We start from the raw sequence: 26959 nt of genomic DNA, 5'->3' as shown, positions 1-26959 counted from the left end.
TAACTTCATTGGCGGTTTTCCACTGTGTGTCACATGCATTTCACCTAGCACGTGTTTCCTCTCAAACTTAGTTTCTCAAGTTTTTCGCTCCCCTTTTAACTATTTGTGATGGTGACTCAACAGAAACAGACTGGCATTTTGAATTTTTAACACAGTGATTTCGTCCTGTTTTTTAATTATAACACACTGCAAGTTTTTATTATGGAAGTTTGAATGGTGCCTTTAAAAGTAGGAGATCACAATATGAAGATAAAGTTGGAATTCAAGAGGACAAATTGGGGCAAATATTAATTTACAGGAAGGGGAGTTAGGCACTGGAATAAGTTACCATGGGAGATGTTCAATAAATTTCCAATTTCTTTGAAATCATTTAAGAAAAGGGTAGGAAGACAACAGATAGGGAATCTGCCACCTGGGCGACTGCCCTAAATGCAGATCAGTAGTGAGTGATTAATTTAAACTAAGAGGTGCACAACCTCGCCATAATCACTTATTGTTTGTCTCCGTCTTGTCTCATTTGTTTTCATTCTTTTCTTCATTAGGTTTTAATATATTTTTAGCATCAATTAGGTAAAAAAAAATTCACTGAAGATGGCTCCAATGAATTGATTTTCACTCCATCTAATGATGGAGATATGTATGTATTGAATAGGAATTTGTAAAGTGAAAACCGTCAACACAGAATGATTCTAATATCTTGTAAAATGAAGACTCTCCTCGTCAACCTGCATAACGTGTAAGTCCAATCTGCTAGCAGGATCATCCGTAGCCAGATTTAAGCATGCGTATTCAGTTTCTCATCCTCTCCACATTTTTCATCATACATCATCATTCTTTTTTGGGATCTTAAAGCAGCAAGACAACTTCAACACGAGGTAAAGATACTGTATTTTCTGTTTATCATGACTTCAAGAGAATTATGAGTGATTCCACTTTCGAAATAAATTCCACTACTGTACCTGAAATAAGTTCAGTGATATGACTGTCATTTATTCCTGCATCATATTCATGAGTAACATAAAAGAACTTGGAGTAATCATTTTTGACCAAGTCATGATGTTTATGATATTTTATTTATAATTTGTTCATTTGGCCGACAATGCAGTTCCTTCAGCATCACGAGGTCCACCCAATAAATGGCGCGCTTTGACAGAAGAAATAACGCCTCAGCAGTTGGCAATTTTGCAATGATAAAGACATTGTGACATAAAATTGTATAATAGAGAAGTGTAAATATGAATATATTTATGTTTCTAATCACACTTATGCATTTGTTTGTTATCCGCGGCAAATAATGCACAGCAATCTAGACGCATGCCTGCGCGATCCACCCGATAACCAGTATTACCTATCGATTTCAACCATCGTGCGGGTCACGCACCAGGCACATGAGTGGCATAAGTCCAAACGTTCGATATAACTTGCCGTACCAATGTTTGAAAATTCAAATAATTACAACTTTAAAGAACTCCACACAAATATCTTGCTCAGGTTGCTGGATGTGTCATGCTCTACAAATATGCAGTGAACGTGTTAAGAGGATCTTTGATAACCATGAGAGTACAGATCAAACTATAGCATGTCTCTACCTTCGACTGCAGGATGCATTTCAATGGGCATTAAGTTTCTCTTCCCAACACACCCATTGTACCATTAGTGCTGTCCTTGTCCTTTCGTGCGCTGCTGCTAAATATTCTTAATAATTAAAAATGGAAATATAAGTGAATAATACTAGCAGAAGAGCAAAAGCTGCTTCTGATGAGGACTTTTTAAACCTTACCTGCAGACGTGAAGAGGAGAGGAGACAAGTGTGAAAACTCTGTGCAGTACAACCACGCCCTCCTCCAACAATTATGTGCAATCTGTGTGGATGCTTGTTCCACAGAAGGATTGGTCTTTTCTGTCATCGAAATTACATCGACAGACAGAAGTGAATTTATAGGAAGAAGTTAGTTACTCAGAAACGAGTAAAGTAGACGATTATTATTACTATTATTATGACAAGAGCATTGCCCTTTTCTAAGTTTGAATTCCCGCTTCATCAATTGTCAGCAGAATAATCTAACCAAGACTCAACCATATCAACTAAATTTAATGTATCGTCACAAGAAGTCACTTCTGTTGAGTATGTGGCCCAGCCTGGGTGATTGTCTTTGTTTCTAAGTCATCATTACCATTATTTTCAAGCAATTAGATTACTACCTAATGATGTCATATTCCACCAATCAAAAAGTCTAATTATGTCATTTTCTGAATCAACCACCCAGTCCATCCTTACATGTAACTGAGTTTGTCAGGCTCCATGGCTAAACGGTTAACGTGCTGGCCTTTGGTCACAGGGGTCCCGGGTTTAATTCCCGGTCACAAATTTTAACCATAATGGTTAATTCCACTGGCACGGGGGCTGGGTGTATGTGTCATCTTCACCATCATTTCGTGATCACAATGCGCAGGATGTTGACGCGTGTCAAATCAAAACACCTGCATCTGGCGAGCCGAATTTGTCCTCGGGCACTTCCGGTACTAAAAGCCATATGCCATTTTATTTCACTGTATGAACCTATAGTGTCAATATGGATCACATCTTTGTGAGTGCAACGCTTACTCTCTTAGTGCCAGAGTCATCGTGAGCGATATTAAAAAAATGAACAAAACTTGCCACCATCATTATGAGAGATGCTTCATTTCTTTATTATTAGAGAGGCTTCTTGACCGAAAATGGTGTCGAATCTTGACATGACCATTAAAGCGAGTTCAAGCTACCATGTTCAGGCAACATTCTGTTGTTTTCTGTCTATCGATAAACTCAAGCGATGTTATGTTTAGGCATGACTCATAAAAGCATGGCGTCGAAGTGTAGGAAGGATGGTTTGAGAGAGAATCAAGTGGTGAACTCTCAGACTTCGTGCACAGTGATTCCAATCTTGTGTGTTACGAATCAAGTGCTGATTCTGCCTCAGACACTGAATTACCTGCACAGAATATGACTGTATATAACCAAGCAAGTGATAGCAATAACAATGCTGTTGATAGTGATAGTAACTGGGAAGAAATGAATGTTAACCAGGACAATCCTCCACAGGCTCCACAATAGTTCCTGGAAGTGCCAGGTACGAAGCATGCTCCACCACCAGATTCAACACTTGTGAATTTCTTCTTTCCTGGCCAAATAGGTACCCATAAAACGGGCACTCCTGAGCTCACTCAAGGTCGGCTCGTCTGACTCGGAGAGAGTATGACCGATGTTCCAAATCTAATGGCACTTCACTTTTCCTTACAGCTGCCTCAGCAGTTTGTTTCCGTGTTGCCTCAGGATGCCCACTTCCTCTCTTCAGCTCTTCAATGGCAAGAGCTTTCTGTACCAAATGGAGTTCATTTCTTCTTCTGACACGACCGTACCAGTGAAGCTGTTTATCCTCCATCTTGTCGCTGATGGGCACATGTTCGTTGCACACTTCGTCACACAGGGTGACTCTGTGATATGCATTCGCTGGTCACTGTTCTTCAGCCATACATGAGGGCAGGCTGGACAGTAGTTTTGTACACTTTGCCCTTTAAATTGACTAGCTTCCGCTTATCACACAGACCACCAATGTGGCGTGTGGCCTATGAAGAGGACTGGTGCAGGTCTTTCGCGTAGACGCCGTATACAGTTGACCTGTGCGTCTGTGAGATTGAAGCCCTACCTATGAAGAATTCTAATGATGAAGGCAGCACCCATACCAATGAAGATTAAAATCCCCCGACCCGGCCGGGAATCGAACCCGGGACCCTCTGAACCAAAGGCCAGCAAGCTAACCATTCAGCCATGGAACCAGACAAACTGCAAACTCATGTCCTCATCCCGAGGTGGTGCAGTTCTATTCAGGCACACCCCCAATAGAGGCGAGCTGCATGTAGCATTTCAACCACATACCAGCCCTCCTGTCATTCTTAAATTTGTGGCAGTACCGGGAATCGAACCCGGGCCTCCGAGGATGGCAGTTAACCCTTTCAAGGTCAGGTTTTTTAAATGCTGACATACCCCACAATTTAGGTTTTTACAGGCACATTAATAAACCTCTCTATAAATAGCAAAACACACTCGTGGGACACTATATTCATAAAAATGGATATAATTAGAGTTCGTGGTTTATAGCATTTAAAAATCAGACATTTAGCGTTTTGATTTTCCAATTTAGCGTTTTGTAGCATCTAAACGTCTCAAATTTAGCGTTTTGTAGCAAATTGATTAAAAATAGGCATAATTTGCTAAACTGCACACACAATAGTTGGGAGTAAAATCATACTGTTTAATCACACATTGCTCATCATGCAGTTTTGAATTCGCTATGGAAAATAAGACAAACATCAACATAAGACTGCAAGAAGTATTAACGCACACACACGAATATGCTTATTTTCAAATTTGCAAACACAATTTCAAAGTGAAAAATACTATTCTGAACGTATTCATTTATCACAGTACAACACACCTACAAGGAAGAGGAATTCCAATGATGATTAAAGTACAACATGCCAATTGCTTAAAAGGTGTCCTTCATTTGAGACCGCTTATCAGTCACAATTATGTTGTACTTGCTAAAAACAACTCTACATCGACACTGTTCGTAGAAGCCCAAATGGACAGAAGGGCTGCCAAGGCAAAGGAAGGACTGCAAAACATTTCTTTTCTTCTTCAAGTCTTTGATTGCAGAGTCAGCACATCAATATAGGCCATCTGTATCGCTTACATAAAAATGTCCCGATTTGTGACTTTTGGCATGCTGTTTGATCGTCACTTCGCTTCTATCCATGGCTACCAGACAATAAAATAAATCGCTACCGTACTTTCAAACAGAACTACTACTCAACACCAATGTCAAGAATAACTGACTATGATCAAGGATCAACACACAAAGAGAATGAACGTGGCGCTTGAAAGTGTATTTGCTGTTTGTTTAATTGTTCCTTGCAGTGCTCTTTAGCCAGTGAAAGAAATTCCACACATTGAATGATTTAACCCTTTGGCCTACCATTACTTGTGAAAGGAAATATCCCTTACATACCATTTATTTTTTCATCACTTTAACATAAATTTGATTAATCACGTAGGCTACATATGAATACACAAAGTAAAGTGAGCTTTTAGCTCGTCTATAGTAACAGGAAACTAATGTTTTCGTTCGTAATTACTGGGTTCAAGGGAAGCAGATAAATTAGCAGGAAATGTAGAGGTTTCCTTAGTAATGTGATCCCAGAACTGTGGGGTTAGAAAATCATTCCCTACGTCCATTTTTTCGGATTATTACCCAACCCCTCCCCACTATAGAGTGAATTTCAAAAACTGGTTTACATGTTACAGAAAGAGGCTTATTATCAACAAGATCATAATTCCAATTATCATTTTACTAGACTTTTCACCGGGCGAGTTGGCCGTGCGGTTAGGAGCGCGCAGCTGTGAGCTCGCATCCGGGAGATAGTGGGCTCAAACCCCACTGTCGGCAGCCCTGAAGATGTTTTTCCACGGTTTCCCATTTTCACACTAGGCAAGTGCTGGGACTGTACCTTAATTAAGGCCATGGCCGCTTCCTTCCCATTCCTAGGCCTTTCCTGCCCCATCTGCGTCGGTGTGACGTAAAGCAAAAAAAAAACCTAGACTTCTCACTCGCTCTTGTTGCATTCTGGTTTTGTCACGTAGTTTCAATTGGCACTATAATCTCAGAACTGAAATCGGAATCACTTTCATCACTGTCAGTTGAAGAAGAAGTATTTTCACTCTCCAGAGAATCATTTCCACTTTCAACATCACTATTTTCAAACCAGTTACGAATAAAGTCATCCATGCCGCGCTTGAATGCCGCCATGATTGTTTACAACAAGCTGCAAAATGAGGTGCTTTTTATTTTCCGTATTTCAGCTCAGAATTACTATTTACACAGAGAAAATAGCTTCAGGTATCATCCGACATCAATCGGGTAGGCTACAAAACAAAGAGAATAAATCTCTCCGACCAGCTAACTGCAATAATGAACTTATAAATGTTCCATGCAGCAGGACGGAAGTGTCCGTCAAAGCATGTTACCGCTTTACGATCGCAATGGGCGCCGTAATAATTAATTTCTCCTGAAATAAATAACATATATCTTATTTTTTAAGAAAAATGCATCATTTTTAAAAAGATGTATTTTTATTTCGTATAAAACTGCGAGTTTCGCATCTATTTCGCATAAATTGTATAATTTCGCATTTTGAATCAATTTTGCATTTTATCGCTAATTCGACATCGCTAAAAACCACTCGTAGGGTCATATAAGATGAAGGCACATACACTGACAAAGTTTCGACATATTTCGCATTTATCGCAAATGCTAAAAATCACAAACTCTAGATATAATACAGATGAATGAAATTGAAAACAACAATATCACACAATTTACCTGCTTAAAAGGTTTTTTTGGTATGATATTCCTCAAAGCATGGGGCTAGGCACAGATTTTTGTTGCAGTCCTTGTACTGGTAAATTGTCCTCCTGGTCTTCTCTCTTCTTGCAGTCTGTGCACACACATGGCACACTCTGGATGGCGGTTTACCTCCTGGCTGGTTTGGGGGAATTTTTTTTTTTTTGCTAGAGGCTTTACGTCGCACCGACACAGATAGGTCTTATGGCGACGATGGGATAGGAAAGGCTTGGGAGTTGGAAGGAAGCGGCCGTGGCCTTAATTAAGGTACAGCCCCAGCATTTGCCTGGTGTGAAAATGGGAAACCACGGAAAACCATTTTTAGGGCTGCCGATGGTGGGATTCGAACCTACTATCTCCCAGATGCAATGTTTGGGGGAATAACAGAAAGGAAATGTTGCTGGGTTAACCTTGCAGGTGTATCAACAATTTGAAGGTCGGCCTCCAGTAGGTGGTGTGGTTCTTGGAGGAGCATTCTCTGCTAGTGATCGGATGACTTCCATTCTGAACGCCTTATGAGGTCTCTTTATTCCCTTTCCAAACCCTTTCCAAAATGAAGCTGTTCAGAATTATAATCTCCAATAGGTGGATCAACTGGTCCCATTTTCCGGTTGTAGTCCTGAGCAGACACTGGGATAATTCTCCATTGTCCTGTGGCATTTCAGTCTTGCCTGTATCAACCACTCCACTAGTATGAGCAGTTGTGAGCATATTTACTTCCCTTCTATCCATCCATTTGACACCAAGAAGATTTGAGGTATGCCTCTCTTCTACCCCACCTCTTAGTAGTTTTGTTGTGGACCCTGGCATTCCCCTTCTGATTTTCCTCACTGTTCCACAGGCATGAGTACGGTGTACATGCAGAGCTTCTAGAAGTTCTGGACTGCTGTAAAAATTGTCAATATAAAGTGTATGACCCCGATTGAGATATGGTTTCATGAGAGTGGACAACAGAAGCAGAAAACCCAATCAGTGAACCTTCAAGTCCTGTTGTGGCTCCAGTAGATACAATAATATCTAAAATGTATCCAGTCTCACAGTCAAAGTACAAACAACTTCACACCAAATCTACTTCTTTTTGAGGGAATGTTTTGCTTGAACGCTAAGCGTCCTTTGAATAGAACTAGACTTTCATCGATGCATAAATCTCTAAAAGGCTGAAATATGGCAGGGAAAGTTTGTTTCAGGTGCTCAATAATAGGCCGGATTTTATATAGTCTGTCACCTTGAGGTTGGAAGTTGTTGTCACTGAAATGAAGGAACTGTAGAATTGCTTTATACCGATTACAGGACATGAACTGTGAAAATGCAGGAGTGTAAATGAGAGGATCGGTAGACCAGTATTCTTCTAAGCTATGTTTGTTTACACGACCCATTAGCATACTTATTGTTAAAAATAAATACTTTTCGTCGACAGTAACATCAGTCCACTTTGACGCTCGGGATGTGGGAGAAATGACCAAATTTTTCTCTACGTATTGAGCGTGATACAAGTTCGTTTCTATGACTATTTTTTCCACTAAGGTATGCGGAAAAAGTCTTTTGAAAATCTCTACTTCTGGAGAGTTCTCAGTCAAAGATCGATCCTGGATTCTGGCTAGATCAGGCTTATAGCCGAAATCAGTAGGTAAACATTTATTATTACCTGTTTCTTTTTCCCAGACCTGGTGATCAGTTTGATACATTTCGTTTCTTCCTCTTCGCGGTAGCTGGTTGTAATTCTTCACCACTGTCACTTACACCTTCATTGTCGACAGTTAAAACTTCGGGTATAATATCCTCAACACTTTCTAAATCACTTTCACACAAATCTGAACTCTCACTTTCATCATTCATTATTTCAAACACTTTTTCATCACCTTTCAAAATTTCTGCATGCCTGCGAGCAGCCATGTTTATCAGACCGCATTGACTCCCAAGTGTGGTAGACAATCACATGAAAAAATGAAAGTTAACAGTGCTCCCAAAGAGAATACAAACTTGCGCAAGCTTCCGTAATGTAGCCGATAGATGGCAGATACAACAAATTTTTCAATCATAGCTGGAAGTCAAAGAGAAGCGAAGATATGATGCTCGGAAGTTCGACATGCAAAATATTGCGCCGTAACTGCTGTGAAACTTCCTGTGAGACGCAATATATTGCGCTGTGACCCGGAAAGGGTTAATAACACTAACGGTTATGTTATGGAGGCGGACAGGACCACCAGTAACAGACTGCCATTTCATCCAACAAACACTGATGTTATGCTTGACATCTGCATCGATATTACCATCAGTTGTGATGAGTGATCCAAGATATATAAGATATATGTCCATATAATATGTCCTACATACTCATGTTCTAACTTATTGTAACTTTTTATCTTGACTACTGATATTTTAATTACATGCTACTGTATACATTTCCATCCCCCATTAGACATCCGGATGTCTAATACAATAACAACTTGTGAATTGTCTAATGGCTGGAAACAAATCATGTACTAGCTGATGATGGCCGTTAAAGAGCCAAAACCGGTACTAGTTTAATCTATTTAAAATAAATTGTGTATTGATTGGTGGAAAAACACTTTTCTTATCTATGCTCCGTATAAGTCACGCTGAGAGCCTGTTCGAGGTCTTGGAGAGTCTGTGGTGGGACAGGACGCCCATGAACTCTTCAATCAAGCCTATCCCACATGTGCTCGATGGGATTAATGCCGGGACTCACTGCTGGCCATCCCATCTCTTGAATGTCCAGTTCTCACAAGACAGCTCTGGTGATACGCGCTATACGAGACCTGGCATTGCCGTGCACCAGTACGAATTCAGGGACAACACCGTATGCAGCAACCTACACATGCTGTACCAGGATCTGCTCGATGTACCCTGCAGCGGTAAGATTACCACGGATGACAAGATCCGTACGGCCATCAATACTGATGCCTCCCCACACTACCACAGAACCTTGTCAGAATCGGTCACCTTCCTGGACAACATTTGGCATGTACTGCTCACCACGGCATCTCCATACATGTTGACGTCCATCACGCTGTGTCAGGGGAAATTTGGACTTGTCTGTGAACAACACAGGTCTCCATTGGCGAAGTTGCCAGTTGATGTGGGTATGGACTAACAGAAGGCGAACTGCGTGATGTTGCTGCATTAAACGGGGCACTCAAACAGCACGTCTGGGTCGTAAGGACACTTCTTTTAACCTGTTCCTTACTGTCCGGTCAGGCACTGTGACTCCAGTGACCCTTCTGAGGTCTTGTTGCAGTTCTCTGGCTGTTGCTGAACAACGACGCAACGCACATGTGGTCAGATATCGGTCATCCTGTGGGGTTGTCATGAGTCCACGACCTTGTCCAACCCTCCTTGTGAACTGGCCCCTGGGGTACGCGAAAGGAGCTTCCACGAAGACTGCTACTATACAATTACAATACGATGAGTAGCAATCGGGCGTACCCTGGGCAACGTCAGACGATATTACGAAATATGCTGACGGCAAATCCAGAAGCAATTGTAGAGATTATCAATTCTCGTACAAAAGGTCTTTTTCAAGACCAACTTTGAACATTATATCAGTAAATATAGAAGGAATATCTGGACCAAAAGAGGAACTCCTCCATAATTTGTGTCAAGAATTCCAGTGTGATATATTGTGTATCCAGGAGGCCCATAGGGATACATATCATAGAAGACCTAAGGTACAAGGCATGAACCTTGTAATTGAAACACCCCATCGGCAATATGGTAGTGCAGTATTTGTTAAACATGGCTTATCGGTGCTTTCTACAGCATGTACTGAGGAGGGTGATATTGAAATCCTGTGTGTTGAACTGAACAACTGTGTAGTCAGTCACCTCAGTACACAAACCACCTAATACAAAATTCATCTTTAAGGAACCAACTAATTTCCACAATCAGAAAATGTAAGTTCATCTTAGGAGATTTCAATAGTCATAGTAATGATTGGGGATATGACCATGATGATGAAAATGGTGAAGCTGTAATGCAATGGGCTGAATCCAACAACTTACGCTTAATTAATGACAGTAAATTACAACCATCTTTTAACAGTGGACGCTGGAATCGAGGATACAATCCTGATCTGATATTCACCAGTGAAGACGCAGCTTCACAATGCCACAAGAGTATTGGTTCCCCAATTCCGAATACCCAACACAGACCTACTGTATGTCAGATTACTGCAGCCGTAAGACCACAAATAGTTCCATTCAGAAGACGATACAATTTCAAGAAAGCAAACTGGGATATGTTTTCTGAGGCACTAGACAGCCTTGTGTTGAAAATACATCCATGTCCTGCAGCATATGATGAATTTATAGCAGCCGTTCAGGAGTCATCTCGTAAATCTATCCCACGTGGATGCCGTACCAACTACATTCCAGGACTCAGTAAAGACAACATTATTTGTTAGAAGAGTACATTAAACTCAGCAAACAAACATCAGATGCTGCTATAAAACTTACTCAGTCTGTGGCGGAAGGTAAGAAAACTCGGTAGTTAGAAACGATAGAAGGGCTAGACATGAGCAAAAGCAGCTATATGGCATGGAGATTACTACGTTGACTAAGTAATGACCCATAAAATCAGCAATCATTGTATCGACTAGGTGGAAAATAAATAAATACTTAATTGTGAATCTAAGTAATGACCCAACGCAAAAGAAAACCCATGCAAACATTTCTCCAAATCAAATAGCTCAACAGCTTTTGAAAAATGGTAAAACAGACAAACAAGGAAAAGGACCCAAGATTTAGACAAGAACATCTGGAAACTAATGAGCTCTCAAAGCCATTTTCACAAAATGAGTTGCAAAAGGCCATACAACAATGTAAGAACAACAAGGCAGCTGGATTAGATGATATAAGAATAGAGCAAATAAAGAAATTTGGACCAGCAACACTGAAATGGCTTGTGGAACTCTTTAATAACTGCTTAAGGCAGAACAAGATTCCAAAAATATGGAGGAAAACTAAGATAATTGCTATCTTGAAACCTGGGAAAGAAACTTCTGACCCCAAGAGTTACCGGCCCACCTCATTGTGCCAAGATATTTGAAAGGCTGCTATTGAGCCGCCTATCACCAAAGATTGACAATTTACTCATATCTGAACAGGCAGGCTTCAGACCCCAGAGAAATTGTACAGCACTAATAACCCACTTAAAACAACATTTAGAGGATGGGTTTGAGAAGGGCCAGATCACTGGAGTGGCATTTATTGATCTCTCATCAGCTTATGATACAGTCCAACACCGCATAATGCTTCACAAGATCTACAGCTTGACCCTGGACTTCGGTTTCACGAGAATAATTGCCACCTTATTGCATAACCGAAGATTCTACGTTGAATTCCAAGGAAGTCAGAGCCGTTGGAGAACCCAAAGGAATGGTTTACCCCAAGGGAGTGTATTGTCAGCAATACTCAACATTTATACAAATGATCAGCCCAGACCTCATGCCACCAAAAGTTTCATATATGCTGATGACCTCGCTTTAACGGTACAGACAAGTGATTTTTAAGAAGCAGAACAGATGCTTACAGGAGCTCTAGAAACCTTTTTTTTCTGACTACTACAACAAGAACCACCTAAAGCCAAACCCAAAAAAAGACTCAGGTTAGTGCTTTCCATCTTCAAAACAGAGAGGCAGGAAGAAAACAAAGTGACTTTGGAAGGCACTGAATTGGAGCACTCTTTTACACCCAATACCTTGGAATTACCTTAGACAGGTCCCTCACCTACCGACTGCATTGCCTAAACATCAAACACAAGGTGTCAGCCTGTAACATCATCATTCAGAAACTTCTTGGTAGTAATTGGGGTGCTGAACCTCTGGTGGTCCGTACTTCTGCCATGGCACTTTGCTTCTCCGCCGGTGATTATGCCTGCCCAGTGTGGTATAAATCCGTCCATGCAAAGCAAGTAGATGTGGCACTTAATAAAACTGCGAGACTAATGACTGGATGTTTGAAGCCAACTCCAGTTGACAAACTGTACTGTATGGCAGGAATTGCTCCTCCTGATATACGCCGGGAAGTTGCCGCGAATGCCGAAAGAAAAAAGTTGAAGAAAATGAGCTACATCCACTACACAGACATACTTCACCAAAGCCTAGAATGAAATCTAGAGGAGCTTCCTACAGTCAACATCTCCACTAAACACATCTCCGAAGAAAGCCAGAGAAAAATTGTGGGCAGTCAGAACAAGTCATCTTCAAACATGAACAAAACTAGCTGAATGCTTACCAACCGGACACAACTTGGACTGGATCGCATGGAGATCACTAAACAGGTGTTGGAAAGTCTAAGGACAACTTAGTGAAATGGGAATATCTGGATGTGTCACCACTATGTGAATGCAATGAGGTGCAGACTACCAAGCATCTGTGTCAGTGCTCGTGTTGCCCCGATTCTTGGAGCGAGGAGGATTTGCTCAAGGCACAAGGAAATGCAGTCGCAGTTGCTCGCTTCTGGGCAAAGACTATTTAATACCATTTTTGGCATATATGCGTAAAATTCCTTCTGTTATATTGTTACAATATTGTAATGTAAAATCAAATCAAAAAAGTTCTATTGTATGCTTCTGACTCGAGTAAATAAATAAACTGGCCCCTCTCAACGTAGCGATTCCACAAGCGTTGAATAACTGACTGAGACACATTGAGATACACAGCAACACAATGAAAAGTCCATCCTTCCTGGATCAAAGTGACGGCACTTGTGACTTGAACCTCGTTAAGATGTCTCAGGTGATGTGCTGATTTACATGTGGTCTAATGACCACAGTAGTCTGTGTACCTCATAACGACACACGGACGCACTGCTATTTACTTTGTTTTGAGGGGTCACCTGACAGTTTAATGCATGGCTAAGCCTGCAGATGGAGTATAACTTCGATTTGACATGCCCTGAGTAGCTAAGGTCTCAAGGTATGCTGTACGACCATTGGAACCTCATCTACCAAATTAACGTTCACATACCAGATGTTACAAAACATGTACCCCTCATTTTTTTGAACTGTGTATTACTAAAACATGGTAATAATTAAAAACAACTAAAATTATGTTCACCAACATACGTTTCACTATCCTTACCTTGATGATCTGAGTTCATGGTCTAAATGGATAATAGTAAAATTGAAGGTTACAATTTATAAAGTTCATTATGTTAACACTAGGTTAGTATCCTGAGTAATGTTGTCAAAGAAATGAATATCGGCTAATGGGAGGACAATTTCTAATGTGTGACTTGTATAATGATGTGGTTAGCTGCCAATATGGAACTGAAAACGGCAATGACCATTGCAGAATTAGGAATGTCTACAAAAGAGAAGAAAAAGGTGGAGTGCTGAGTTAAATAGTGAATAATGAACTGACCTTCCACTGCCCAGTCTAATGGCGTGCTCCTAAACACAGACTAGTACAAACTAAATTGTTTGTTTGGTGCAGAGAACCGGAGCTCGTGATAAGAGGGATGAGAAAGGAGGGGCTCGGGAAGTACATAAAGGAACTAACAGTGGGGAAGGTAGAGCCCTCATTCGTTCGGAGCGGCACCACGTGTTGTTGGGCGTATCTTTACAAAGAAATGCAATGAAGATTTCATATAATAAATTAAATTTTTCATCATTTCATTTAAACTGTGTTCTAGATTGTTGTATTGCGCTGTATGGATGAATATTTTCTAATAAGCAACAGGCTTTTTTGTGCAGAACAAGGATTTCAAAATCTTGATTGTTTAACATCTTGTTATGGTTGAACTCTGTGTGTGTACTCATAGCTGAAAAACGGTTGTACTTGATGGCATTTCGATGCTCCTGATATCTTATAGTAAAATTCCTACCAGTCTGACCAATATAGAAAGCTTTACAAGATAGACAATTAATTCTGTGCACTCCTAAGTACAGATATTTTTTACATAATAATAATATTACTACTACTACTACTAAAGTGTGCGTTACAAAAATAGATTCGTGTTACTATTGGTTGTTTTAAATGCCATTTTTATATTGTGTTATCTGAAGATGTTCGCAATATGATAAATGCCATTGTTATTGACTGTGAGGAAAAGAATAGCCCTCCTTCAGGTTCGGATCTTTACTAAAAGTGGTATCAGGCTTATTCTTGATTTTGTTAATTATGTTGTCTATAAAGTGTCTTTTATACCCACGGCTTTCAACTATGGCTTAGAAAGTATTTACAGTGAGACTCGGGAAGTTCCCACATAGGAAGTTTTCCTGCCAAAGAAGTGTGGTATTCTTGGTCCCTTGATCAGTTGTATTAAGATATATGTATATTTTTCCCATTTGAAGTGTTCTGTTGTAAAGATATTTCCCAGTTAAACAGTTCAAATTTTAGAGCCCCTTGAGATAGAAAACATCCGCTCAAAGCAGCCAGCCCATGGTTAGGACCCTCCATCTCCACGCAAATTGCACCCTGTGTTAGACCGTTCGCACGCTCGCAGTGTGTCTCTGGAGTCATGGAACCTGTGAGGGTTTGCCAAGGCCACATACGACGTCATGCTATGACAACACGGACACCAGATGCTCACTTTCACCTTGTGGAATCAAATCAAACCCATCAGTCGAAATTTTCACTCCACCGTTCCATCTAGCAGAATAGAATCGAACGGGATTCTACGTGGGAAACATAAAACACGCAATGGATGGTTTGATAAAACTTTAATGCAGTAATTTGCGGGCCGCGACAGGGTGAAGTCATTAATCGAGGTGGCCTAAACATTAATTAAAAACCGTAAAGTGTATTTGTCCACAACATTACTGTTAATCTACCACAAAATTGAATATTCTAACCTGTTTGATTTTTCATTCCCTTGCTTATTTCCTTCCAGGCATTCTCTCTTACGTTGTTGTTGCAATAATACTTATGGGTCTTGCCGTAGAGGAAATTATGTTTTTGAACTAAACTGATAAGATTTTCCGTGTCCATTATTAGTGAGATGAACAAAAACAACTTCCCGACTCTATGCAGGAAACAGCCGACTTGCCAGCAGCCAGCTGATACACATGCCGCCAAACAGCCGACCGAAAGATCCCAATCGTTTACGAAGTTGAACGAATGTTGATAGCCAACTAGGTGTTGGTGGGAGGCACACAGAGGCATTGCAATACCACATGTTGGCATGAAATTGAAAGTTATTTTTAATTTTACCTTTATACAAGCTAAACATTGTATTATCGTGTCACTCGTAATTATTACATCGCATTATTAGAACATAGCAGATGGATGAGGAGACATGAAATAAAATTCTCGCGGGGAAAGAAATAGTTTACGTTTAGATGTGCTAGCGTTGCTACTGCGCCTTTATCACTCAAACGTAATACCCCAGATATTTTCCCATGCACTCATTTCTGAAATTTTGAACCTGCGTTTCTTTTCTTCATTACCTATAGCATGAAAAGGATTGAAGCGGGAAAATAAACTCAATATTGGCTTGGCCATTCGGTACTTGTGAAACAGTAAGAAACTACGCCCGTTGCCGTGACAACCAGTAGGAATGCAGGGGCGATTTAGGCCTAGGTTCTAAGAATCTCTAAGAATAAATTGCCAGATTTCCCATTTGCTGCCATTATCCTTGAAGCAGGTGTTGGGGATGTGAGGAAGATAGAAAGCACATGCTAACAAACTGTAGTACACGTCTTGTCTTTGCGTCTTGTAAGCCTAAGCTACGGATTGCCAAGCATAGTGTAGCGTCGTAATTAGTATGAATAGGAGTCACTGAGGTTAGCTGTACTTGTAATATCAACGTACAAACTTTTTAAGTGAAAATAAGCGGAACTCAGAGGAAAGAGATCAGGTGAAAGGCACTAACAATGAAAAAAAAAAAAAAATTGGAGATTATAAAAAAAGTGGAGTCGTCTACACTTTCCCGTGTTGCTTTGGCAAAGGAGCTGGGGATGCTGCCGTCTACTTTGAACGGCATTATAGCGAAAAAAGAAGAGATCTTTGCTTCTGCAGGGAATACTTCAGCAAATTGTAAGGAAGTTAAATCTGAAAAGTACGATGAAATAGAACAAGCTCTGCTAATATGGTTTAAACAGCAGCGAAGTTTAAACATACCTTTCAGTGGGACTATTGTGCAGGAGAAAGCCGCATGCAAATTAAGGGTACCTTTTACCGCGTCGAACGGGTGGTTGGACCGCTTTAAAAATCGAGCCGGCATTGTTTACAAAACAATTCGTGGCGAAGCAGAGAGTGTAAGTGCGGAGGAAAGGGAAGCATGGAAGGAAATGGTTCTGCCTGCTAAAATAAGCAAACCTTGCTACGTTTTTATATAATATGTTCCGTTCTCTTATCAAATATATTTATAATACGGTATGTTCAATTAATTTACTTTATCTCTAAAAATATTGTCATGATAATCAAATTTTTATATTGTGGCTTTCTGTTAGCAGTTTTTATATATCAGCCTATTTCAGTATTGTTCACAAAGAAGGAAATCTGTTGGCTGTGTATTTCAAATGTATTTCAAAGTACAGAATAAGTTTTTGGGCATTACCCCTTTTAAGAAGTTTCCTGCTTAAGTTTTTTTTTTTTTTTTTTTTTTTTTTTTTTTTTTTGCAGTCCCTTGAAAAACCTCTTAACAGAGTTAGGCTCTATGCATCATTCTATTATATGCCGCTTTTTTATGGGCTCCTGGATGTAGTGATGTTTAATAGTATTAAAAGTCTGTGTCGGTGTCCTGTAAATTTTGAAAGATATTTTATTATTATTATTCTGCACGAATAGGTTGCTTAGGACCCCCATGGAATCAAGATTTCTTGAGCTTTCCTTCTTGCAGAATAGTTCTTCATTTTCACTGGTTGTTGTAATTTCTGTTCCTCCGACCAAGTGATTTGTTGATTTCGGATTGTTATCAAGATGTTGATCAATGATGATCATCAATTGTGTCCCCATTTTACGATTCCTTTAAGTTGCCGATAACTTTGGTTTCTTCATTGATAACCATTTGTCCATAGTCAAAAAAATAAGATCCCACTATTAAAATACAAAAAGATATTAAAAATTTGTTTAAAAAATATTACATTCTTGCTAGACGATTGGGAAGCAGCCAAATTAATGAACACGAATCCTAGGTTACCAACAGCTAAAGCCATCACCCCCATCACCATCATGAATTCCTTCCAGCGAGCCAGGCAGGATGTTTAAGAACGATGTGCCTCCTGGTATGATTCTTTTCTCTCTAGGGCATCCCGTGTTTCTCCTCTTAAATCTTACATGTAAAAACACTTTACTGTATTGAGTAGGAGGAAAACTTTGTAATAAATTGTTATACAACTAAGTTAGCTGTCAATACCAAAACCATGAAATTTATATCTTGCGGTAAGAATGCCATCCAAGCAAAAAAAGAAGGCTAGTCGACATATGAATTTAAAAATAAAGGTTGCAAAAATTGGCAATGATCACAATTTATTCACAAAAAAAAATGCTTATATAATAACATAACACCAAAATTGCTTAGATTCACCCAAAAGAAACATAAGAAGATCAACTGGACACATACTGTAAGACAACTTAAAACCGATAAAATTTTGATCAGGGAAGAAATTAAATTTCATCATAGAAGGAAATCATTTTTAAATAGTAGATTATATGAAGCTCAATTAGGAACCCTTTATACCTTTGCCTACTGGAATGGACTTCCCTTCTATCACGTTTAACTTATAAGCTTCAATTTATACTATCCAAAAAACAAGAAACCTTGGTTAGGAAATGGAACATGCTTGAAGACTCCAAACTCGACACAACCTAATTCACCACTCAACAATGCTCACACTAACACTATTTTCACACCAACGGATCTGGATAATAATTGGGAAAATCATCTCTCCAGAAACAACTTAATATCTTTGATGAAACAGAATTACCAATCACAAAGTTTCTTATTAATAAACAAGTAGTTAGATTTGGAGAAAAAATAAAATAGAAAATACTTTAAATGCACTTCATACCGGCAGAACCTACAATAAACAGTGCAATTAACAAACAACTTACTGCTTAACCTCCAAAAGAAAATTCAACAAAGTAACTTCATCATTACCAAAGCAGATAAAGGCAATAAAACAATAATCGTGGATAAAGATGACTATATAAAATACACTCTTTCTTCACTGATAACCATTTTTCCACTGTCAAAAATTTGCTTAAAATTATTACATTCTTGCTAGACGATTGGAAAGTCACCTGCAGCTAAAGAAACAGATTAATGAATATGAACCTGGGATTACACAATGAGAGTCATGCCTAAAATTCATACAGTGGACATCTCCATGTAGGTTTTTCCCGTTCCCCGTCTCACAGAGGTATCCACTGCTCTGGGATGTACACATGCATGTGTGTGTTTGTGAGTGACTTGATTACTGTAGACATGCGTACGTGAGAATTTAAGTTTTATTTTGTTTTTGAATACAATACTACTGAACATTTATGGACAGTAATTTACATAGCAACACATTAATGTGTGAAGCACATATCTGTAATTATGGATAATTATAGAAACTATTCTGCGGCCTTCAAGCTAAAGTAAATCGTCTTCGATGAACAGCATGCATGGTAAAAGAGACGTGGAAAGAAAATTTTCAGTGAGTGAAAACTTGGTGCGTGACTGGCGGAAATTAAAACACGACCTAAAAAATACAAACTATTCTAAAAGCGCATTTCGATGTCCAGAAACAGGGAAGTATCCAAAAAATGGGTTTGTGTACGTCAATGAAATACATAACAATGGCTGCAGTGTACCATATGAAGTGTTACAAATGAAGGCACGGGAGGTAACGCGTAAACACAACATTCCCATCAGGCAAGTTGTGGATGGGTTATGAGACTCATGCAATTACACAATCCATCGGTATGAAGGAGAACAACACCATGTCACAGGTTGCTTTCTGATTTGCACGGGCAAGATTGTAAATTTTCACAGAATTCGTCTGAAGTTTGCATCATGAAAGTTAATACTTACTTTCTCAAATCGGTAACACTGACCAGGCTCCAGTCATTTTCGATGTGCCTTGCAACAGCACTATTGCACTAAAAGGATCACAGAGTGTATATTTTATGAAAATCAGCGATAGTGAGAAATTAAGATGCACAGCTGATGGAAGAAAGTTGCTGCCTTGTATATTTTTCTTTATCGCTTCTCGGCGAGAGGAATACTATGCTTAAGCACACAGTTTTCCTATGGAATTCATATACGAGTGCAAAGAAAGGGTTGGATGGTGGTAGAACTCATGCTAGACTGAGTTAATGCTGTGTGGGATAGAAGACCCCGTGCTCTGCTTATTTTAGACAGATTCCGAAGTCACCTTGTGAACGAAGTGAAGCAAATTCTGAATGAAAATTACGCACGACAGGTAGTCATTCCTGGTGGCCTAACATCTACTTTGCAGCCACTGGACATACATGCACATCATTTACGTCGATTTTACGAGAGGATGATGAGCGGCAATCAGCAATTGACAAACGCAGGAAATATTAGGCATCCACCCTTCATGACTTGTTATGCTCGTGGGCAATGAAGAGTTGGGACCTTATACCACCTGAACTCGTCTCCAAAAGTTTAAAAAAGACTTGGCTTTTGAAAATGACGCAGCGTGGCACAGTGATAAACAATCGGATACTGGTATGAGCAGCGGCAAGGACAGCGCATCAGATACCCAAACGAACAATAGCAACACGGAAGATTTCAAGTAAATCGTTTACTGGCAAGTCTGTATTTCACAATAATGCAATCATTCTTTTGCTAGTATAATATTTTAACTTAAATGCTCTGATTAATGACAACTTAATAAGTTCATTTTTAATTTCAGATTGGAGAAGGCAGGGATGAAATGGCTTCATAGAGTAGTAAAATTAGCGTGGAGTATTGGTAAGGTACCTTCAGATTGGACAAAAGCAGTAATTGCACCTATCTATAAACAAGGGAACAGGAAGGATTGCAACAACTATCGACGTATCTCATTGATTAGTATACCAGGCAAAATATTCACTGGCATCTTGGAAGGGAGGGTGCGATCAATCGTTGAAAGGAAGTGGGTTGAAAACCAGTGTGGAATCAGACCACAAAGAGGCTTTCAGGATCAGATTTTCAGTATGCACAAGGTAATTGAAAAATGCTACGAGAGGAATAGGCAGTTGTGTTTATGTTTCCTAGATCTAGAGAAAGCATATGACAGGGTACCGAGGGAAAAGATGTTCGCCATACTGGGGGACTATGGAATTAAAGGTAGATTATTAAAATCAATCAAAGGCATTTATGTTGATAATTGGGCTTCAGTGAGAATTGATGGTAGAATGAGTTCTTGGTTCAGGGTACTTACAGGGGTTAGACAAGGTTGTAATTCTTCACCTTTGCTGTTCGTAGTTTACATGGATCATCTACTGAAAGGTATAAAATGGCAGGGAGGGATTCAGTTAGGTGGAAATGTAATAAGCAGTCTGGCCTATGCTGACGACTTGGTCTTAATGGCAGACTGTGCAGAAAGCCTGCAGTCTAATATCTTGGAACTTGAAAATAGGTGCAATGAGTATGGTATGAAAATTAGCCTCTCGAAGACTAAATTGATGTTAGTAAGTAAGAAATTCAACAGAATTGAATGTCAGATTGGTGATACTAAGCTAGAACAGGTCGATAATTTCAAGTATTTAGGTTGTGTGTTCTCCCAGGATGGTAATATAGTAAGCGAGATTGAATCGAGGTGTTGTAAAGCTAATGCAGTGAGCTCGCAGTTGCGATCAGCAGTATTCTGTAAGAAGGAAGTCGGCTCCCAGACGAAACTATCTTTACATCGGTCTGTTTTCAGACCAACTTTGCTTTACGGGAGCGAAAGCTGGGTGGACTCAGGATATCTTATTCATTAGTTATAAGTAACAGACATGAAAGAAGCAAGAATGATTGCTGGTACAAACAGGTGGGAACAATGGTAGGAGGGTACTAAGAATGAGGAGATAAAGGCTAATTTAGGAATGAACTCGATGGATGAAGCTGTACGCATAATCCGGCTTCGGTGGTGGGGTCATGTGAGGCGAATGGAGGAGAATAGGTTACCTAGGAGAATAATGGACTCTGCTGTGGAGGGTAAGAGAAGTAGAGGTATACCAAGATGACGATGGTTAGACTCGGTTTCTAACAATTTAAAAATAAGAGGTATAGAACTAAATGAGGCCACAACACTAGTTGCAAATCGAGGATTGTGGCGACGTTTAGTAATTCTGAGAGGCTTGCAGACTGATTGCTGAAAGGCATAACGGTCTATAATGATAATGTATGAATGTATGTATGTATGGAGAAATATTTGCCGAAATGTCTGTCTGTTTAATAGTTAAGGCAAGCATCACCGTGAATATGTCACACAAGAAAGTGTTTAATACTGAAGAAAAGTCACACATATTATGGTGATTACAAAATGGGGAAACAAATGTTAGTATCCAAAGGAATTGGATATATCACACTCAACGATTTCTACATTTGAAAGAACACGCTCATTTATTAGCCAAGACTGTGTGTGACTGCTAAAAGATGTTGGAGAGCATTCATGAAATTGCCAAAAACAGGAGGTCTTACTGTTTCTTATGAAATGAAATGTCGTATGGCTTTTAGTGCCGGGATATCCCAGGACGGGTTCGGCTCGCCAGGTGCAAGTCTTTCTATTTGACTTCCGTAGGCGACCTGCGCGTCGTGATGAGGATGAAATGATGATGAAGACAACACATACACCCAGCCCCCGCGCCATTGGAATTAACCAATTAAGGTTAAAATCCCCGACCCGGCCGGGAATCGAACCCGGGACCCTCTGAACCGAAGGCCAGTACGCTGACCGTTCAGCCAACGAGTCGGACACTGTTTCTTATGAAAAGACAGAATATATGGAGTATATGGAGTATAAGGCCGGCCCCGTGGTGTAGGGGTAGCGTGCCTGCCTCTCGCCCGGAGGCCCCGGGTTCTATTCCTGGCCAGGTCAGGGATTTTTCTCTTGGCCTTGAGGGCTGGTTCGAGGTCCACTCAGCCTACGTGATTAGAATTGAGGAGCTCTCTGACGGCGAGATGACAGCCCCGGTCTCAAAAGCCCAAAATAACAGCAGAGAGGATGCCTCGTATTCTGCAGGCCTTCAGGCTGAGCAGTGGTCGCTGGGCAGGCAAAGGGCGTTAAGTGCCGTGGGGTTTGGTTCATATGGAGTACAAGCACCAAAGCGAGAGGTGTATGGAGGTAAAACGTGGCAAGATTAAAATGAAAGGACAGATAAGTCCAAATACCTGGGTGAATGGATCCAACTCAAAGAACTGCACAAAGAGGCAAACAAGACAAGAACCAGAAAATTAAATCTGGCCTACAAGCTAACACAAAACAGGTATAACAAATGACCAATATCCTACAAGGCCAAAATCCATCATTATAACTCAGTAATAAAACTGGAAGGATTGTACGCTTCAGAGTGTCTTATTTTAAATTTTAAAAAAAAGGGGAGATGCAAGAATTCGAGAAGAAGGAAAGGAAGATTCTGGGAATGCAGAAGACTCCTGATGGGACTTGGAAGAAAGGAGAAATGAGGAGCTCTACAAGTACACCGAAAAGATCACAGACACAATGCGGAAATGAAGGCTGAAATTCTACAGACACCTCATAAGAATGGATGACAAAACGGCTAACCAAACGGATCTTCAAATACATCACCTCCAAGTGGGTAGAAGAGGTCAAGAGGGATGCGGCAGAAGTTGGAATTACACTGCAGATGATCCACAATAGAAGAGAGTTCAGAAGACAGTTCGACAGTCTAAAATCATTTGAAGAGAAACCACTTCAAAAAGGAGGCCCGAACCGATTCTTTCTGAAAACGGGAAGCGAAAGAATGAAGAGATTTTGCGAAGAGAAGAGAAGAGAAGAGAAGGGAAGAGAAGAAAGGCCAAGAAGCCTTAAGTTCTATGTGGTCCACAGAAGGCCAAATTCAGAAAAGAAGAATTGTACTGCATATACAATACTTATTTTGCCAATGTTTTTTGAAATGTTAACTTATTCTGTCAATTAATCATGTAACTGTGCAAACTAAAACTTACAGAGATAGCAGTTTTAGGAGCAGAGAGAGAGAGAGAGAGAGAGAGAGAGAGAGAGAGAGAGAGAGATATTGGTTTGCGCGACTATCACCTACAGTCCCTTCAGAGTCTTTATAACTGGTTACAACTGTATTAAATATTTTAAGCACTATGTTCAATTTGCACATGGCAGTAATTTTTCATGAAAGACTACCTTTCACTATCACTCAAAATAATTCATGAAGAGTAACGCACCTCGCCTTCACAGGTCCATGCTTGCTCATGAAGGCTCTTCTGTTCTTGGCTATCATCATTCCGTCTCGCTTCTTGGGGCAGTCTCTCACAGAATGGTCGCCCAAACAGTTGAAACACGTCTGGAATGAAGTGCGTTCCTTCTTCTCCTTGTCAGGGGTCTCCTTGTTCTCCTGGAGGACATTACTGTATTTCTAGACAAAGAGAGAACATTTCAACACTACCATATTTTAACATGGACGCTGGCAGCGAACTGGGTCTTACTTAATAGCCTACATTACTACACAACAGTGAAACATAGTACATAACTGATGTGTCTATCATTTAAAGGAGTCAGCCATCCAAAATGAAGATGTTAATCAGGAAGTACATATCTAAATTATTTTAATTATACAGTGGAACCTCGATTATCCGTTACCGGAAACTATGTTTTCCTGGATTACGCGTTCAAATTATGTGGTCCCACGAGCATTGTAATTAAACCACGTTGTAAAAATCCTGCACAATCAATTCCTTGAAGAAACGATTTCCCGGAACAACCGTCCAGAAATTTCAGTCCCATCAACGCTAAATCCTCGATCAAGCGTTTTTCAATAAACTTTATCTCACGAAAGGACGGCTATGGCATACTTATGGATCTTGGCATTAATGCCCTGTCATTGTGATAATTAGAGTATGTACTGTACTGGAAAAGCGATCGGCGGTGAACTTGCATAAGTGACCATCTTAGCATCGCATTCGGGTGGTATTGTTTAGAGAATCTCAGAAATCATGAAGGAGAGAGTGGCCACAACAACTGTAAGGAGAGACAGCGCATTTCGACAGCTCTACTTGAAGACGGAACGAGTTTCGTCAAATGTTCGCACTTATAAAGCATCCACATTATGTCCAGGGTTAGATGTTTAGATTTTACTTTTTCCGATTGTATTGCCGAACAGGTTTTCGGCACTTTCCTCAGGGCACTGTATAGTCACTGTGCTTTCAGGCATGAATCAAAACTGTTCCTTCTTAACACAAATCTAGTATTTTAAATATTATCGTATACGGGTACAATTATCCTTGATATCTATGCCTACAATTATGTTATCGAGACCAGAACAGATGTTGCACCTTACAAACAAAAAGCCATGGGAGGTCTTGGGATTGCCTATTTCTGTTTCGGTCCTAATAAAGGACTGGGAATTTTAGGTTTTCGTGTTGAAATATAAAAAACCACAGTCGTTTTATTTGCGCACATTACATTTAAATGGTTTGTATTATTTCCAACTCGTACTGAAATGTGCAGAGAGCACGTTTTCCAGCTGAGCTCAAGGTTACGAATAACCGTAATTTATGAAGTTTTGATTAATTTTTTTTTTACTCTTTCCAATTTGATTGGATTAGTGACGGGCAGAATTGAATACAATTCATTCATGAACTTTCGAGAATCGATACTTACATTCGAAACCATATTCTCGAGTTCAACCTAACCTTTAAGTCGATGTAAGCCTAATTTACGCAGTACAAGATTTCCAGACACTGACTATGAACAATATACCGTAGATTACATTACAATGGAAGATTAAGAAAAGAAGGGATTTCGTGATCATGATGGACAGTTTTGTATCTAAAGTGCTTTATTAGATGAGAGAATTAAAAACTACCTGTGGTCGATTGTTGTTTGGCTTGGCGTTACCGGTATCATATTATTCAAAGAGTTTGGATATTCAAAGTTGCTGAACTGAAGAAGTTTTCACGGGAAAATAACGAAGTTTCCCCAGTAAAATTGGACATAAAGTATCGAGATTTTGAACTTGCATACCGGTAACTAATGTCTGATGCCGGTTTTGCGGTCTAACTTGCCTGCCTCTCATCCGGAGGGCCTGGGTTCGATTCCCGGCCAAATCAGACATTTTTACCTGGATATAACGGCTTGTTCCAGGTCCACTGAGCCTACGTGATTACCTTTAATTGAGGAGCAATCTAATGGTGAGATGGCGAACCCCGGTCCTAGAGAGCCAGGAATAACAGTCGAGAGGCTTCGTCACACTGACCATGCGTCATCTCGTAATCTGCAGGCCTTCGGGCTGAGCGGCGGTCGCTTGGCAGGCAAAGGCCTATTGGGGCTGTAGTTTGGTTTGGGGGTGTTAGCAAGATTATAATTATACATATTTCATTTTTGTGATGTTTAACCAAATTGTTGATGGTTTTCATTCATTCCCAGATTTTCCGTTTTCCCGTGTCGTACGTTTTATTTTCGTGGTCCCTCTAAAAATGGAGAATCGAGGTTCTGCTGTACTACTCTTATGAAAAACTTTTTTAAAATGCATGAGAAAAACTTTTACATTAAATTTTTACCAATAAGCCTGCTCAAACAATAAAAATGAATCTTTTAATGTGGTTACTTAAGCCACAAATAAAGAAAAGTACATTAAAAATACAACATTTACCTATTTAGGAATAGTTTTTGTTTTCATATAGTAGCCCTCAAAACATTGGGCTATGCACCTCCAAATAGTTCCTCAATAACCGTTATTTAGCATCAGAAGACAGACTTGCACCAACACGTATCCATACGTGATCAGCTGCAGAGCACCGTGCATGGAAACACGTATTGATACGTGAGCGGACAGCATTGTGTTAAGTTACAAAATAAAATTTGCACATTACCAGTTAGTTCTGTCATAAAACATTCTTTGTTGCTTGTTTTGCACCCAACAGCTGCTTTTCAGTGTGGATTTTCTTGAAGCATACTTCCCCCTCTGATGGCATATACCTTCCGAACCATACGCAATTCCAGTGTAATGTAATCAATATAGGCCTGAATTCCCTCTGATCTTTCCTATCAACACTGAAAACTCTGTCAAGTACACTTAATACTGAAAATACAATATCACATATAGTGGAGAAGAGCAGGGTGGTGGTGGTGGTGGTGGTGATTATTGTTTTAAGAGGAAGTACAACTAGGCAACCATCCTCTATATAACACTAATCAGACGGAAAATATGGAAGGGGTCCGACACTTCGAAAAATGAAGGTATCGGCCATAGGAAGACAAGGGCCACGAAGGGCGTGAAAATGAAAGACTCCCTAGCCCTCGCAAACCTAATAGCGTCGGGGTCGGAAAAGAATAAGAGTTGACCAAGAGAGGTCGGATAGGATAGATGAAAGTGAGGGGCCGGGCACAAGCAAGTGGAAGCAATGCCAGGACTCAGCTGAGGGCCCCGTGGTCGCCAACCC

The 26959-nt window shown here is 40.1% G+C and overlaps 1 protein-coding gene across 1 annotated transcript in view; it reads right to left on the bottom strand.

The window, feature by feature from the left end:
* The window catches only part of LOC136882297 (zinc finger CCHC domain-containing protein 8 homolog), a 154651-nt gene that overhangs the window by 105374 nt on the left and 22318 nt on the right, over positions 1 to 26959 (bottom strand). Inside the window, exon 3 of the mRNA XM_067154867.2 lies at positions 23744 to 23934. Coding sequence (XP_067010968.1) covers positions 23744 to 23934 — 191 coding nt within the window. The remainder of the gene's footprint in view (positions 1 to 23743; positions 23935 to 26959) is intronic.

This window comes from Anabrus simplex, chromosome 10, assembly GCF_040414725.1.
Source record: "Anabrus simplex isolate iqAnaSimp1 chromosome 10, ASM4041472v1, whole genome shotgun sequence".
Lineage (NCBI taxonomy): Eukaryota > Metazoa > Arthropoda > Insecta > Orthoptera > Tettigoniidae > Anabrus > Anabrus simplex.
This window is presented reverse-complemented; position numbering and strand designations above follow the sequence as displayed.